This window comes from Cimex lectularius, unplaced genomic scaffold (genome assembly GCF_000648675.2).
Source record: "Cimex lectularius strain Harlan isolate CLEC.00 unplaced genomic scaffold, Clec_2.1 scaffold132, whole genome shotgun sequence".
In the NCBI taxonomy this organism is placed as follows: Eukaryota; Metazoa; Arthropoda; class Insecta; order Hemiptera; family Cimicidae; genus Cimex; species Cimex lectularius.
In genome coordinates this window covers 773,881-790,754 of record NW_019392772.1, presented here as the reverse complement: position 1 = coordinate 790,754, position 16,874 = coordinate 773,881, and the positions used below count along the sequence as shown (strand labels likewise).

Sequence of the window (16,874 nt, the reverse complement as noted above, 5' to 3'; positions counted from 1 at the left end):
GTGTCGGCGAAAATTTGTTTGTTAATTTTGTAACCCAGGTTATTAGGGCTTAAAAATCAATTTAATTTTCGTTTACTATTTTATCATATATGGACCGATGTCAGCTTCTCAAAGAGGTTTGTTGTTAAACGTGCATGTTTACATTTTTGCGAGTCCCACTTACACAGGCTGCTTATTTTTCTTGCTCTGCTCACTCCAAATTTTCGATTTATCCATTTCGAGCCGCTCACTAAAACCACTGGGTTTTTTACTTCTCACTCGTCTACATGAAAGAAAGTCCGGCATTCACAAGTACGACTCGCAGTCCTCAGTTCGTCGTCGTTGTGATTTCTGCGTGCCAGCTTTCGTCGCAGCAGTTGCTCAACTTCTCACCGCTGTTTAATTCAAAAAGGAACATAAAAGAAAATTCTCTCTATAATGTTTGGTTTATGATTATTAAATAACTCATTTAAATTTACAGGTTTTTATTTTTTTATTTTACCGAATTTAACTTATATCATTGTCGCTTGCCTAAACACAAGGGAAGAACCAGCATTCAACGAGTCCTTTTGATTCTTGTCCTTCATAGAAGGACGAATTGGTTTTAGCAATATGTGCAATAATTCTAATAACAAATTTTGTCAAAATCGGTCCCAATTTGACCCAGGGTTTTGGACATTTTCCACGATAATGTTGGTGTTAACATGTATGTTAAAAAACATTTGTGATAATTTTGGTAATTGTGTTCCTAAAAGTTACATTTTTAGAGCTTTAGATCTGGTCAATATAGTGTCACTATTGAAAACTTGTCAGAATTTATTGTTATAAATCTTTACCCTAGATTTCATTTATAAAGACAATCAAAATACAGTTTTCCTAAACTGCTCAAAGGAATTATTTAAAATTTTAAGTTTCTATTTTGTGTTGATCAAAATCCACATTACTAATTGATTTTTATACATATAACTGGAATGTTGCTGATAAATATAAAATATTATAAAAAAAGTCTTCTTATCGGTCATACTCAAAGATAATTGAAGTCGAGTCGGTAATAATGACTTGTGTAAATCTGTAAAAGATAATTCGCAATTATTTAAAAAAATTAAGATGAAACATACAGTAAAAAAAATACTGCATAGATAACCAGAAACAAAGGTCAAACTGAGGTTTCAACGAATTTGCTATTAAAAACAAAATTAAATATTCAGACCAAGGAATTTCTCTCGATTTTTATGAAAGTCAGTCGAAATTTCCGGCGATGAAATGTCAGAAAATGAAAATTGAAGTAGATTTTAATATGCGTATACGATTCTCATATATGTTAAACCAATTGAAAATATCGAAAAGATTTTTCTGATTTGGCTAGGCAAATAAAAAAATGGGACCATTACAGAAGGACACCAGGAGCAATAATAAAAAAGTATGATTTTCTAATTATATATTTGATTTTCCATTATTTTTGAAAATATTGTAACCGATTTTTTTTACAGAGAAATATTGCCATGGACAACGGTGGAAATTGTCCATGATCTGCGAAACCTTTGAGCCAAAATTATCTGGCCCTCATAAACTTGCTGGTTTGGTCTGCATTGTCCAATTGACTAACTTTATAACGTGAGCTGTGCCTCAACTTCAGTAAATCTTTTGACTTGTAAAATTACAAGATTAATTAATTTTCGGCATAATGTTACGACAAATTTTTCAGGCACGTAATGTACAAGTTGACGTGAAATTATCCAAAATCTCTTCAACTGGGAAAACCAAAACGGAATTTCATTGCCATAACGATATCGGTTCACTGTTTCGTTTAGAATAAAATTAAATTTATGTTTTTTATAACATTTAAATATCCGATATAATAGTACATGACAGAAAAAAATACAAGCTTTTAAGCGAAACGCGCAAGTATGCATGCAACCCCGAAACCATTTATCAGATTATTTTAACTCAAGCCATAAATAATTAGTTTAAAGTTGTAAGTATGTACTAAAAAATCATTTTGTTTCAATTAAATTTTGATTTTGTACTTATATAATTTGCAGAAAATCAGAAATAAATGTTCATCGGAGGGAAAATCGAATCATCAGTGGTACATTATTTTTATTTATTATTCGCTCTCTTAAACAGTACACTTAAACAACATTTATTTAAATAATATAACAGTTATTTATTTGAAGACGTGTAAAATTTTTATTTTTTTTCATGGAAAAGGAGTAAGCAAGCGGTTGAGCGACTTTGCGGCTTGAAATCGCAGAAACAGAGAAGTTTAGGATTTTAATAATGGCTGCACGAAAAAATAATGTAATTTGTTTTAAAATTTATTTGAACCTGAAAAAATGGATCAAGTAACTTTTCTAGAAACCTGTTTCCCCTATTTATGCTTTATTTTTATTTTCATTTTTCATGCATTTTAAAGGCTATTTCGCTTAACCTTCTATAATCGGCTTATATAACATGTCAATTTCATTGTTTTAAAAAGTTCTGTATAAGGACATTTTGGTAGGCGATTGGAATTGGTTGACGAGGTCATCGTCGATCTCTTTTGAACGAACGACGTCTCCAACGTTTTCGCAGGGTCATTGTCTTCATGACAAATGATTAATGTTGATGTTGGTGTGTCAAATATATTTTATACTAAGTGTTTTTGATTATCTGATCTTTGTATTTAAGTGAATATCCAAGTACGACTTGCCTTACAAGTTTTTTTTCCTAAGTATGAATTACTTTATTTCAGTTAATTATCCTACCAATATATTTTTTTTAAATATCTAATTGTAGCCTATACATGAATGTACACATCTGGAGGGTACGTGTTTGTTATAAAAAGTCAACCAACGCTGGAGAAGGCCGCTGGACTACCGTAGTAGGCATAGGGTGATTATCTCTCATTCTTTCTCTCTCTCTCTCTCTCTCTCTCACTATCCCTCACCCTCTCTCTATATCTGTCTTTCTCTTTTTTTCCCCTCCCTATCTATCTATTTATCTATATATCTATTTATAAATGTATCTACTCTTTCTACACCATTAAAATCTATAAGTCTTTCTCTATCTCACACTTGAGCCGAAACTTTTTTAATATTACAGAGAGACAGATTGCAATATTCATTCTTTCTCTCTCTCTCCTCTCTCTGTATCTCTTTCTCACTTCTCTCTCTCTCTCTCTCTCTCTCTCTCTCTCTCTCTCTCTCTCTCTTTCTCCCCTATCTATATATCTATTTATAAATACATCTATTCTTACAACATCATTAAATTCTATAGGTCCTTCTTTATCTCAAACTTCAGCCAAAACTTTTTTTGAGGCCTAACTTTGCCTGCATAAATAAAACGTTTTAATCAATCAATCTCTCCCTCCTTCCCATTGTCTCACTCCCTTTCTTTCCCCCTCTCACTCTCACTCGTTCTCCCGCTCTCATTCTCTCTCTCTCTCTCATTCTCTCTCTCTCTCTCTCCTCCTTCATTCCCACCGTCACTCTCACTCCCTCTCTCTTACTCACTCTCACTAAATGGAAGTAAGATCCATGAGACCTAACTTTCCATGATTAAGTCAAACTAAACAAATCAATCAATCTCTCCCGACCTCCGTCCTTCCCACTGTCTCACTCTCTTTCTTTCCCCCCTCTTGCTCTCACTCGTTCTCCCTCTCTCATATCGCTCATTCACTCTCTCTCTCTCTCTCTCTCTCTCTCTCTCTCTCTCTCTCTCTTTTTTTTCTCATTCTCCTCTATATTTATCATATTTATCTATCTATAATTTCATCTATTTGTCTATCTCGTTCGCTCTCTCACAAATTTTTATTAAACAAAACGCATCCATCGCAACACTAATTTCTTCGGTGATGTTTTGTTTAATAATTACTCCTTTATTTTTCTTAACTGTTCCACCATTCTTGAAATTATTATTACATATAATATTGATTTTACCTCAAAACAATTTGAAACTTTCTCACTCTCCTTACACTCGCATCTACATAATATATTAGCACAATGTTGTGTACGATATATTTAACCAGTTGGCAAGTATTAATAAGGAATGAAACCAGCTGGTGCCAATTGCATATTTTTTGTATTTGCTTTATATTTTAATAAGTTTTACGCTAAAAAAAAGGTTTCAGAGATCAATTGAGTGAAGGTCGTTGTAGAAGTATGTCACCAGATCGAGTACCTCTGAAGAGACGGTTTCGATTCCCATTCAGAAGCCAGATTCAGTAGTTCAGGACAGCACGCGCATTCTGTGCACGATCAGGAAAAACTTTCGGTTTGTTTGTGTCGGTGGATTTTGTTGAATAGAGATCCGCTGCACCTCCCCGACGATCAAAGGTTCCACCGAGTCGCCAACACCAGAAGTCAACCAGTCGCAAGAAGTCGACAATCGTACAAACACAAACGAAGTCATGTTGAAGGCCGTACGAAGCAGCATAATCAAGAGACATTTCACTCTTCCGGCGCCCCAGACTCAACCTAAAATACAGCACACTCAGGTGATTATGTATATATTTTTTTAATCGTTTCTAACGTTAATGCGACGAATGAGATAACATAATTAAATTAGCCTACATAATGAGTCTTCTTTCAACCGGCTATCATTGTTTGGCTCGATATGCTTGGCTAATCGTCTTAATTGTTTTCCCCGTTATGCCCAGTTTGTTAACCATTAATTAAAAAAAAAATATGCTAATTACAATTCCACGAATGCTAAAACCGCCCTTTAGTATAATTTTCTTTAAATATGTCACAATTTTTGTAACAATATAGCCGTTAAATTAAATCATGCCAGCTATTCTTTTGAATATGTCTATTGTTAATGATCAGTCATTATGGCATTACCTGATCAAACCTCTTTTGTGTAAAATACAATTTTACATGACCATGAAGTAATACTGTCTATATTCTATTTTCTTTTTAAATTAACGATTTTACTATAAAAGGGGGCATAAATTATATTTTTTCTGTTTCATTTGTTACTCTTATGAATATAAATAATTTTAAGTATGGTTTTTTTTGTTATTTCTTATTACTTGGGGGTCACTTTAGGGAGAAGGAAAAATCCCTGATTCAGAGAAATAAATGTTGCCAAAAATTTAAGACATGCCATTATATTATTTACTTTGTTTCACTCTTTTGAATATGGCTCATAATTTTTATTGACGAATCTCTGGCATTACAATTTGGTTTTATTGTATTATTAATATTAACTGATGCATTTTAAATTTTTTTTTTGTATTATACTTTTGAATGTTAATAATTTTACTAAAGAGATTTGGACACATTGCTGATTGCAGTTGTCACTCTTTTCAATAAGTCATTATATCTTTTGTTCTATTACACTTTTGAATATGTTTATAATCTTCATTAACGAATCCAAGGCATTTTAAATTGATTTTTTTATTATGCTTTTGAATGGTAATAATTTGACTAAAGGAATTTGGACCCAATGTGTCAATGATTGCAGTTGTCACTCTTTTCAATAAGTCATTACTTCTTTTGTTGTACTACACTTTTGAATATGATTTATAATTTTTTTTAACGAATCCAAGGCATTTTAAATATATTTTTTTTTATTACACTTTTCAATGTTAATAAATTTACTACAGAAATTTAGACGAAATGTGTCGCTGATTGCAGTTGTCACCCCTTTCAATAAGTCATTATTTCTTTTGTTGTATTGCACTTTTGAATATGGATCATAATTTTTATTAACGAATCTAAGGCATTACAATTTGATTTTATTGTATTATACTTTTGAATGGCAATAATTTCTTTTCTTTTATTACACTTTTGAATACAATCCATAATTTTTATTAATAAATTTAAGGCATTTAATTTTTTTTATATATTACGTTTTATATATTCCTTCTTAGAATATTAAACATTTTTCTCATACTTTGCACAAACGTGTTGTTGAGTGTACTCATTGTGCTCTTTTAAATATGTCATTACTTATTTATATTGTAATTTTTATTCATAATTTTTTTCGCAAATCTAAGGTATTATAAGTTGATTTTTTATGTATTGTACTTTTGAATGTTGATAAAGAATTTTACTTAACAAATTTGAAGTAAATAAGTTGCTGATCGCAGCCATTACTCTTTCTCTCTTTTAAATAAGTCATTATTTCTTTTGTTTTATTACACTTTTGAATATGGTTCATAATTTTTACTAACAAATTAAAGGATTTAATATACATTTTTTATATTACTGATTAGAACATTAAACCTTTTACTCATACTTGAGGAAAATGTTGTTCAGTGTAATCATTGCACTCTTTTGAATAGGTCATTACTTATTTATTTTGTCTTATTACTCTTTTAAATGTAGCTCATAATTTTTAATAGGGAGGAATAATAGAATCTAGGGTATTTCAAATTGATTTTTGTATTATATTTTGTCATTTTAATCATTTTACTAATGAAATTTGTGCAAATGTGTCATTGATTGTCATTATTACTCCTATAAATAAGTCATTACTTCTTTCGCTTTATTACACTTTTGTATATGGTTCATAATTTTTACTAACAAGTTAAGCTAAATAAAATTATTTTTTTATATTGCACTTATTTATATTGAATATCAACATTGTGATTTTGTGAATAAGTCATTACTTCTTTTGTTTTATTACAATTTGGAATATGGTTCATAATTTTTACTAGCAAATATAGGCATTTAAATTTTATTTTTTATGTTACTGTTTAGAATAACAATCATTTTACTAATGACACTTGAAACAAATATGTCACTGAATGTAATCATTGATTTCTTTTGAATAAGTTATTACTTCTTTCGTTTAATTATACTTGAATAATTTTGATTGGTGACTTGTTTTATAATTTTTATTAACAAATCTAAGAAATTGCAAACTCATTTTTATATAATCTTTAGAATATTAAACACTTTACTTTTGAAATTATCAGCAGATGTGTGTTGATGTAGTAGTCACTCTTTTGAATACATCATTAATTAATGAATTTGTTTCATTACTTTTTCAAATATGGTTCATAATTTTTATTAACAAATCAAGGGCATTTCAAATTGATTTTATTATACTTTGTAATGTTAATCAATTTACTAATGAAATATGTGCGGATGTGTCATTGATTGTCATCATTACTCTTTCAAATAAGTCATTACTTCTTTCATTTTATTACACTTTTGGAAATGCTTCATAATTACCAACAAATTTAAGGCATTTAAAATGAATAGTTTAGATTTCTTTTGAATAAGTTATTACTTCTTTTGTTTTATTACATGTGAATATGATAACAAATTTAACAACTAAAGAAGTTAAAATAAACTCACTTAATTTAGGGTTAACAACCATATTTGTAGACAAGAAAATATATACAAAAATGTAAATATTTAGCTAATTATAAATAATTGCGAAATGACATTACTTTTATTGCCCAACCAATACTATTCAATTATTGATAACAGTGCTTTACAATGTGACTTTTAGGAAAGTTTTATGTTAAATGTTAATATAAAACAGGCCTTGTTTATCTTGCCTTTTTTGCTTAGTTTTCAACAAATTGTTGCAAAACAAAATGTATTTCTTAACAAAATGACTCGGTTTTCTCATAAGAAGGAATTGTTGCATTCCACACAAAGGATGTTTTTCCCTTTTTATCCTTTGTGCTTAGTTGTGATTCATTTGATCCTCGACTAGCTTCCTTTGATATGTTAATTTAATCCTTTAAAGCTCTTAAGAGCTGGTGCTTTATAAGGAAATCGCTATTTTTCGTCGAAAAAGTATCGGTTTCCCTTCCCTTTCCTTCTGTCCTTGGATTACAACCAGTTTAAACTACTTTCTTTCAAGGCATTGGGTTTGTTCTTTGTTTTTTTAATTTATAACCATTTCCGCCTAAATTTTGGTGTGCTTGAAATGTTTATTTAACTTTATACAAATTTAAACTTTTGCATATTAAAATATAATAATATTTTACATTTCAATCAGTTTTAAATTTATATAAGGAAAAAATACATTGGAAAATAAAATAAAAAAGATATTTTTAAGCTCTCAATTGTTAAGGTAATAGATAAGGATAATGGTTGTAATAGTTGTTGAATCAGGGGTCATGTGTAAATTACCTGGGTTAACGCTTATCTTGTGTTTGCCCAGTGATAAAAATAGGATAAAAACCACCTATAGCCTGAATATTTCGTTGTTATGCTTTCTTCTTACATATTCACTTTATTATTAGATTTATTAGTGACATGAGTTGGATCCAATTTTTGTTTATTCTCTCAAGACTCAAATATTAAGATTATTATCCTATGGGTTACCAAAGATCATGGTGTACGAAGTATGGAGGAAAGGGTTATTTTGGGCTTCAGCATGGATAACTTTACCACAAAAATGTTGTTAATACTATTGACACTTGTTTCGATTTTAGTGACCCCAAAAAAGTCTTAAGTCAGTCTTCATTCCTTGATAAGAGCTGTAAAGGGTTCTGTTTTTAAAGGTTTTGATCAATTCAGGCCCTGATGATGTGACTGTATGTTGCGAAAGCTCGGCGAATTGTTTGCATAAGTTTGTAACTTCGTTCAAGACCATAAACCTGTTCCTCTTCAACAATGTAAAGGGTTCATCAGGAAAGGATGTACTGTCCAGGGATGTGAACTCTCATCGTTGTATGCTGTGCATAGAACTTAACCCAAATGTGGATGAAAATAAGTAAAGTCTGAAAACAAGTTCTATTTGGATGATTACTAAAGTTAAGGGGAGGACAGCTAAACCTGTATATCAAACAGGAAGACCTCTTTGAATCTAAAAAGACACTTTCCACTTCAATTTGATTTGCCCTATCCTTTCATATTACAGAAAGTAATTCTTCGGACTCAGTGTATTGTCTAGGCAGAACTTCCTCATAAGTGTGCTGGATTTGCTCAGGCGCACTGGTTGAATACACCAAGCTGGTGAGCTTGGATTTACAGAAAAGATCTGGTACATGAATTTAATTTTTAAGGAAAGCAAACAAGGGATATATTTTTGCCCTTTTTTGTTGTACTGCTGTAGACCATACATCATTTGTTTGTTTTGGAAAGATTTTTCTTTTAATCTATTTTTTTTTCTTGCAATTATTATATATGTATATGTGTAAATACAATAAATATATGTGTGTGAGTGTGTGTAATTCTATATACACTATAATTCTATATATACAAGTATATATACATTGACAAACAAATTTAATGCACCACTCAATTGATTTAGTTTAAAGTTAAGTCCATTATCTTTCTATGTTAGTTACATTTAATTAGGACCTATTGTAGTCAAAATAAACAGTAAATAATGCTTACAATTAATTAAGGTTTTTAGTTGAGATAGAAAAGTCAATGGCATGAGCGGGATTCGAGCCCATGATCTTCGGCTTGATACGCCGCTGCTCTACCACTTGAGCTATCGTGACACCAACTTCCCAAGTGGACCACGAAATTAGTGAATTTAATGATTAAAAATTAAAGCTCTCCGTGGCCATTTCATTTGTCATCGAGAATCCAACCCAATTACACGATATTTGAAAAATGGCAAAAAGGAGGGAAAATTCAAAAGGTTCGGTTGAGATGGGAAGTTGGTGTCCGAGTGGATCGAGGTCACGATAGCTCAAGTGGTAGAGCAGCGGCATATCAAGACAAAGATCGTGGGTTCGAATCCCGCTCGTGCCATTGACTTTTTTATCTCAACTAAAAACCTTAATTAATTGTAATATATTAATTGGTCAAGTGGACCACAAAATTAGTGAATTTAAGGAAGTAAATAATGCTTTGTTTTCTTCTTTTATTTTCTTTTGTATTGATTAACAAAACATAGCATTATGCTCTTCCATTCTGCTATGCTTAAAGATTGTTTTATCAATCAGTAAACCATGTAAACAAGAATGCATTTGCTAAGGCCATCTTCTGGCAGACGGAATTTTCATGTTGTATTGTTTATTTATTTCTTTTCATATAATGTAATGTTCAATAACTTTTTTGATAAAATTCTGAAAGTTTATATGGACTTCCATTTTCCATCAATGATGATCTATGACATGTTAGATGACCACCGGATAGCAAAAAAAATGGATATATTTTTTGAAAACCATCGAGTTGTGTGTAGAAATGGAAAAGAAAGATTTTAAAAACAAAAATGGAGAGTTTCTTTAACTTTTAATATCCAATCAAAGATATTGTCAATATTTTTAAATTTATTTTGCCTGTCATCACACTTATCTAATATACTACTATTATACAATTTTTAAGTGTTTTAACATATATAATTAATTGTACATTGTATCATTTTCAGCTGTTTATCAACAACCAATGGGTTCCATCTGCGAGCAAAGAAGTATTTCCTGTTTTGAACCCAACAACAGGAGAAACAATTACTCAAGTGGCCAAGGGTAACAAGGTAATAAACAAGTAACTTTTGAAGTTTATTGAAATGATAATCTAAATTGAATATTTTCTACCAGCCCCATAAAAAACCGATGTATGTATGTAATAAAATGATGTTAAAATTTTAGGATGATGTTGATATGGCAGTGGATGCGGCCAGAAAAGCCTTTGCCAGGGGATCACCATGGCGTACGATGAATGCATCTCAACGTGGTGCTATTTTGCACCGGTTGGCAGATCTCATGGAAAAAGACCACGTTTATTTGGCTGTTAGTATATCTAAAACTGTTTTATATCCCCCTACTGAAAATCAGAAAATTAATCAAAATATTTTCAATTTATATGAGTAAAATAAAAACACGTAAATTATTAATTATTTTACTTTTCTGGTAAGGAAGGTGGCTTCAAATGTACATTGTAACAAATGTCCTTGTGCATAAAAACAGATTTATTAAAAACTATTCAAAACACAAATTATATATTTACCCATCCAGAATACAAAATATATATTTATTTATTCTATTTATCCAGCAATTCAATTTTGCACCTATTCCACTCCTTCTACACACCTTCAATTTATGACAAATACAGGCTCCTTGCATCTTAATTAAAAAAAAAAAAAAATGTTGACCAGGAAAAGCCATATTCAAATGGCATGATGTTAGGGTTATAAGCAGGGAGAGATAAGGCACCGACTTTCATTCCTACTAAGACAATAATGTGCAGATTTGCAAACTGGTGCAAAGTACTTAGAACATGTAAACAATGATCTAATCAAAACAGTCAAACAAAAATTAATACTTGATGCTGATTTAGTAATAATTTCATGCACAAAGACTTGTGTGACATCATAGTAATAAATTTAATTAACCTACCATAAATATTGTAATTATACATTTGGGAAAGTACATTTCAGCATATTATGCCTGATTTCATATTCTGGTATACCATGTGTGGACAATATTCATTGAGTAATTGTTTCATCTTATTATTATTTTTATGTTTCAGAGCCTGGAAACGTTAGATAATGGGAAACCTTATGTCATGGCGTATTCAAGTGATATTCCATCTGCGGTTTCAGTTCTCCGGTATTACGCAGGTTGGGCTGACAAAATTCATGGAAAGACCATTCCATGCGATGGTAACTTTTTCTCTTACACACGTCATGAGCCAGTTGGCGTCTGTGGCCAGATCATTCCCTGGAACTTTCCATTGTTGATGTGGGCTTGGAAAATCGCTCCGGCCCTTGCTACTGGAAACACCGTAGTACTTAAACCAGCTGAGCAAACTCCTCTCACCGCTTTAAGAGCTGCTGAGCTTTGCAAATTAGCTGGTCTGCCTGATGGTGTTGTCAACATTGTGACTGGTTTCGGTGACACTGGAGCTGCAGTAGCTAATCATAAGGATGTCGATAAAGTTGCATTTACTGGATCAACTGAAGTAAGAAAATTCTTTGTAAGCCGTTGTGTATTGAATTAACTTTTTTTATTTATTTTTAGGTTGGAAAATTAATTCTTCAGGCTTCAGGAAATACCAATCTTAAAAAAATCACACTCGAGCTTGGAGGAAAATCACCAAATATAATAATGGACGATGCTGATATGGACCAAGCGGTCGAAGGCGCTCACTTTGGCACATTTTTCAACATGGGCCAGTGCTGCTGTGCTGGAACGAGGGTTTATGTTCATGAAAAAGTGTATGATGAATTTATTGAAAAGAGCAAGAAGAAGGCAATGGAAAGGGTAGTTGGCAACCCGTTTGACCCACAGACCGAACATGGACCTCAAATTGACGAAGAACAAATGAATAAAATCCTCTCATACATTGAAAGTGGGAAAAAACAAGGTGCAAACCTCGTCACTGGAGGTGAACGTGTAGGCACCAAGGGATATTTCATCCAACCGACAATATTCTCAAATGTAAAAGACGACATGGTTATTGCGCGGGAAGAAGTACGGCATTTAGCTTAAATTCAATACATATATTCCAAATAACATTTTTCTTTTTTAGATTTTTGGACCGGTTCAACAAGTTTTGAAGTTTAAAGACGTAGAAGAAGTGATTGACAGGGCTAATGACTCTAATTATGGACTTGCTGCGGCAGTATTTTCAAAAAATGTCGACACTGTAAATAAAGTCAGTCAAGCACTCAGAGCAGGAACTGTTTGGTAAACAAAAATCAACGTATAATCAATAAATATTTTAAAATCTTTACAAAATAGGAATCAAATAAAAAATTGTTATTTGTGGATCCAGTTTAGATAATGTATCTAGTAATATGCTTTTAACAAAATATGTTTGATATTTCTGATAATTGATCAGTTACATCATATCCCCCCCGAACTATGGGGGGGATATAGCCATTTCGCAGTAAAAAGCTTAAAAAACAATTTCCAATTAAAATAGAGCAATCCATGTATTTTACATAAAAATATGAAGTACAGTAGCCGAAATGTAAACCAGAAAACTTCTAATTTTTATATGATTAGCTAGCTTTGTTGTCTTTCAGTTGGACACTAACAACTGTGCTCATGAATTTAGATTTGGATTTAATTAATTTAATTAGCAGCTACATTTCGCAATAACACACCATTTTTTTAACTTGAAATCATTTCAGTAGAGCCGAGTTTGGTTAAAAATGGTTCTATTGAAGTTGACAGTGTTTTTACATCTAATTATTTTCTTCTAGGGTAAATTGTTACAACGTCTTAACTCCACAAGCACCGTTCGGAGGTTACAAGATGTCTGGCCATGGCAGGGAACTGGGAGAATATGGGCTTTCCGCTTACACTGAAGTGAAAACGACTTTTGTCAGCATGGATCAGAAAAATTCATAAATTAAAATTAAACAACCCCCACGTTCCAAACTAAAATCAAAAGCACCAAAATCAAAACTTAATTTTGTATTCTATTGAACTTGGGAAAATAACAAATACTATATTTTTGTGTTATCGTTTATAACGCCTTTGAAAATAAATAATGTTTGCTTTTCAATGTTTGTGCTGATTTCAATTGACCTATTTGATAGCCAAGAAAGATAGAAGAAAAATACTTCCAAGTTGGATGAAAGAGAGAAAAAGGGAGACATTCTGAGATGAACCACTGCCGACTAGTGTCATCTTTTTGTTAATTTGCAAATAATATGAANATTATTATATAAATAATAAATATAATAAATTCTTTCTTAGTATTATTCTCTTATTACTAAATTTAGTGGCCAAGAATTTGTTTTTTTATGGCATTGATGGTCAGCTATTGTGACCTTGCCCACGACTAATTCTACTGTCTATTTTGCGACGCTTTCACTCTTAAATTGTGAAATTACCCCTTGAGTCTGGGTGACGATGATTTGTAATGTTTTGTTCTATCAGATGCATTTCACTTTGTCACCATCTTCTGTGCTGGGTTTAAAAATAATTTTAAAAAATACTAAAAAGTTTTAGAAACATTAAATGAATTAAAAAAAAAAAATTGGGAGTGCAGTAGCCAAGTGATAAGCATGATAGACTCTCGGTTTGTAGAACCTGTGGTCATGTGTTCAATTCCCATCGTCGCCCCTGGTCCTTTTTTCACACAACCTGCAAGCTCAGAAAAGGCCATTAAAAACAAATATAGATAATACTGTTTGGTCAATTATTATTATTCACTATTATACCCCACACCCTAGGGACAACATGTACGGGATGTTTGAATTTAAATAAAACTTCTAGATATCTGGAAAAAATCTGAATACCAAAAAAGTAGAAAAAAGGAAAATACAAATATTAATTATTAACTGCAAACTATTACTGCTAGTATACAGCTGTATTTAGAACACAAGAAGGTAGCAGGCTGGAGAGTGATCCCGGAACCAAATACTCAGAGCACTTGTGAAAGTACACCAGCATCTATCAAGCCGAAATCAGTGCAGTTGAGAGAAGAACTCAGTTAAATTTTAATAAAGGATACAAAAACAAGGACAGCTATCTAATGTCGGATAGCCAGCCATTAGTGCATTAAATTCAATTGTTATTAGCTGGTGCTGGGTACATAAAACAAGGTTACTGGGTCCCAAGCCGTTTATCTTGTGTGGGTTGGTATTGTCAACGTTTTGCCTTAGTAATTTTCCAATTATTTTCTTCATCTTCAGTGCTGTTTTAATTCCTGATTTGTTAGTTTGTTCATTCCTTCTGTATGTGAATGTGGTCCATTTAGTGGCAGTTTTCATATGTACATTTTGATTATTCATTTGTCAAAGCTGTCAAAGGCTTTTTATTATAGGATTGGGTAAAGCAGAGATGTTTGCTTAGTCCTATTCTCTTCTCGATATTTTTAAACAATCTAGAAGCTAATTTAACAGACAAACTAATCATCGATAATTGTAAAATAAAAACATTGATTTTCACTGATGACATTGTGATGGCATCGTCATCTTCCTCATATGCACTCTCTTTATGTTACTAGATTTAGAAGAATATTACAAAAAAATGTAATTTGAGGGTCAATTTAAATAAATTGCAAATCACGGTGGGTAGAAGAGGGGGAAATTTCGGTATACAGATCAATGCTTTATTTAACTTTAAATTTAATTATTGATAAATCGTGAGATGCGGTCAGGTGTGATGTAGGTTTCAGAAAAACATTTTCTTTATCGTGCCAACGTTTCGATCTTTATTGAGATCATCTTCAGGGCCTAGGAATTACAAACATTGTTTACATTTAACAAATACATGTAGAATGTGGAAAAAACTGAATTTATACCATGTAAAATATATTTTTTATATTCAATCAAAGTATTTCTGCTCACTCAAAGTGTTTGTCTTCTGTGTAATTGTGCCATCGTTGCGTGTCGTGTTGAGAATGCCAGTGAGATATTGCTGTTTTATGTTTATATATGTTAGATTTTGAAGGGGTGGGGAAGGAAGTCGGTATAGAAAAGACATTTTTGTATAAGGCTATAATGTATTGTTTTGTATAACACTTTGAGTGAGTAGAAATACTTTGATTGAATATAAAAAATATATTTTGCATTGTATAAATTCACTTTTTCCACATTCCATGTATTTGTTAAATGTAAACAATGTTTGTAAATCTCAGGCCCTGCAGATGCTCTCAATAAAGATCGAAACTTTGGCACGATAAAGAAAATGTTTTTCTGAAACCTACATCGCACCAGACCGCATCTCACGATTTATGAATAATTATCGATTAACGGTCACTAATTACCACACTTTTAATTAATAATTAAGGCTACAATTTTAATTGTAATAGAAAATAAAAATTGTTGGACTTAATTAAATGGAGGTAATGATTTTGTCTTGGCTCTAACACTCTTCACATTCACGCTAATAAGTACTTTCAGTGTTAGTATACAAAAACACACAAGACGAGATATCTGTAAAGTACTATGAACCTATCCTTCATATTCTTAAATATATTCAAGTATTTTATTTTATTAATGTGCTATTGTAATTAATATTTTTATTAGTTTTGTTACTTTTATCAAAACTAGAAAAGAAAAGTCCAACTTTCAATTTTATTTTGGCTAAAAAAAAAACATTGAATTTTTCAAAAAGTTTAAAATGTGTAATAAAACTAAATTTTCAGCCCGTTGGAACAAATCACGATACTGCTTGGCAAATTTCATAACAATTTCTTCATTCACTAAGGTTTCTCTAGTGGTATACTCTTTTATTTACTTACATGAAACCAAAACTAATTTTATGCTTTTGTGCTAAATAAAAAAAAAAGTGGTGACGGAGTTAATGCAGTAATTCAGCTTTTTGTCCTGGGCAAAATTTATTTCTCAAATTTTACCTAATAAAAAAAGCATAAAAAGAAAGAAAAATGAAACAAATCACATAAAAATACAAACGACAATAATTATAGCGAACAGCCAAAGCGTAAAAATTGGACAAAATATCTACGATAAACACAGACAAAAAAAATAACAGTACAGAAGTTGTAAAACCCAACTTTCACCAAATAAAAAAAAAAAAAAAAAAAATTAAAAATTAACGTAATTTGATTGTTCATGATTTTCACGTCTCTTTTTTATGTGTTCTGTTTGATTTCGACGTTGAACTTTTCTGTTTTTGTGTTTTTTTATTAGGTTAAAGTTGGGTTTTTCAATTTTTGTATTGTTTCTTTTTCCTTTTGACTGTGTTTAATGTAGATGTTTTGTTTCATTTTCATGCTTTGTTGTTCGCTATGTTCATTGTCTCTTTTTTATGTGTTTTGTTTCATATGATTTCACTCCGTCACCACTTTTTTACCATTTAGCATAAGACAAAACGAAAATCTTTTTTCAGAGGTCGTTAATCACCGATGTCTGCTTGTTCTGTTGTAAGAGGTTAATTTTGTAAGATCGGAAATGGATTTAAGTTCAAACTGTACTACATGAAATGGAATAATTTACAATGTAACTGTTTTGGTACATCGTATTGTCGTTTAACAGGTATAAATAAATAAATGCACTAACTATTTTTGGAATTGGTTACAACAAAAGTTTGAATAATCTTGAAAAATGATTTACCAACAGCATAA

General features: G+C 31.3%; 1 protein-coding gene across 1 annotated transcript; it reads left to right on the top strand.

The window, feature by feature from the left end:
* Nucleotides 1-4,113: 4,113 nt before the first annotated feature.
* On the top strand, nucleotides 4,114-13,343 carry LOC106662313 (aldehyde dehydrogenase, mitochondrial-like). The gene is made up of 7 exons (XM_014386332.2): nucleotides 4,114-4,456; nucleotides 10,258-10,362; nucleotides 10,478-10,618; nucleotides 11,358-11,789; nucleotides 11,849-12,301; nucleotides 12,360-12,517; nucleotides 13,039-13,343. Exons 1-7 carry the CDS (start codon nucleotides 4,370-4,372, stop codon nucleotides 13,184-13,186), a joined length of 1,524 nt encoding a protein of 507 aa, XP_014241818.1. The 5' UTR covers nucleotides 4,114-4,369; the 3' UTR covers nucleotides 13,187-13,343.
* The last annotated feature ends 3,531 nt before the right edge of the window (nucleotides 13,344-16,874 follow it).

Excerpts from the sequence above, each read along its gene's own strand:
- LOC106662313 (XM_014386332.2), top strand. The coding sequence starts at position 4,370 with ATGTTGAAGGCCGTACGAAGCAGCATAATCAAGAGACATTTCACTCTT. Across the intron at positions 10,363-10,477 it reads AAGTGGCCAAGGGTAACAAG|GATGATGTTGATATGGCAGT; the intron begins GTAATAAACAAG and ends TTAAAATTTTAG. Across the intron at positions 12,518-13,038 it reads CTCAGAGCAGGAACTGTTTG|GGTAAATTGTTACAACGTCT; the intron begins GTAAACAAAAAT and ends ATTTTCTTCTAG.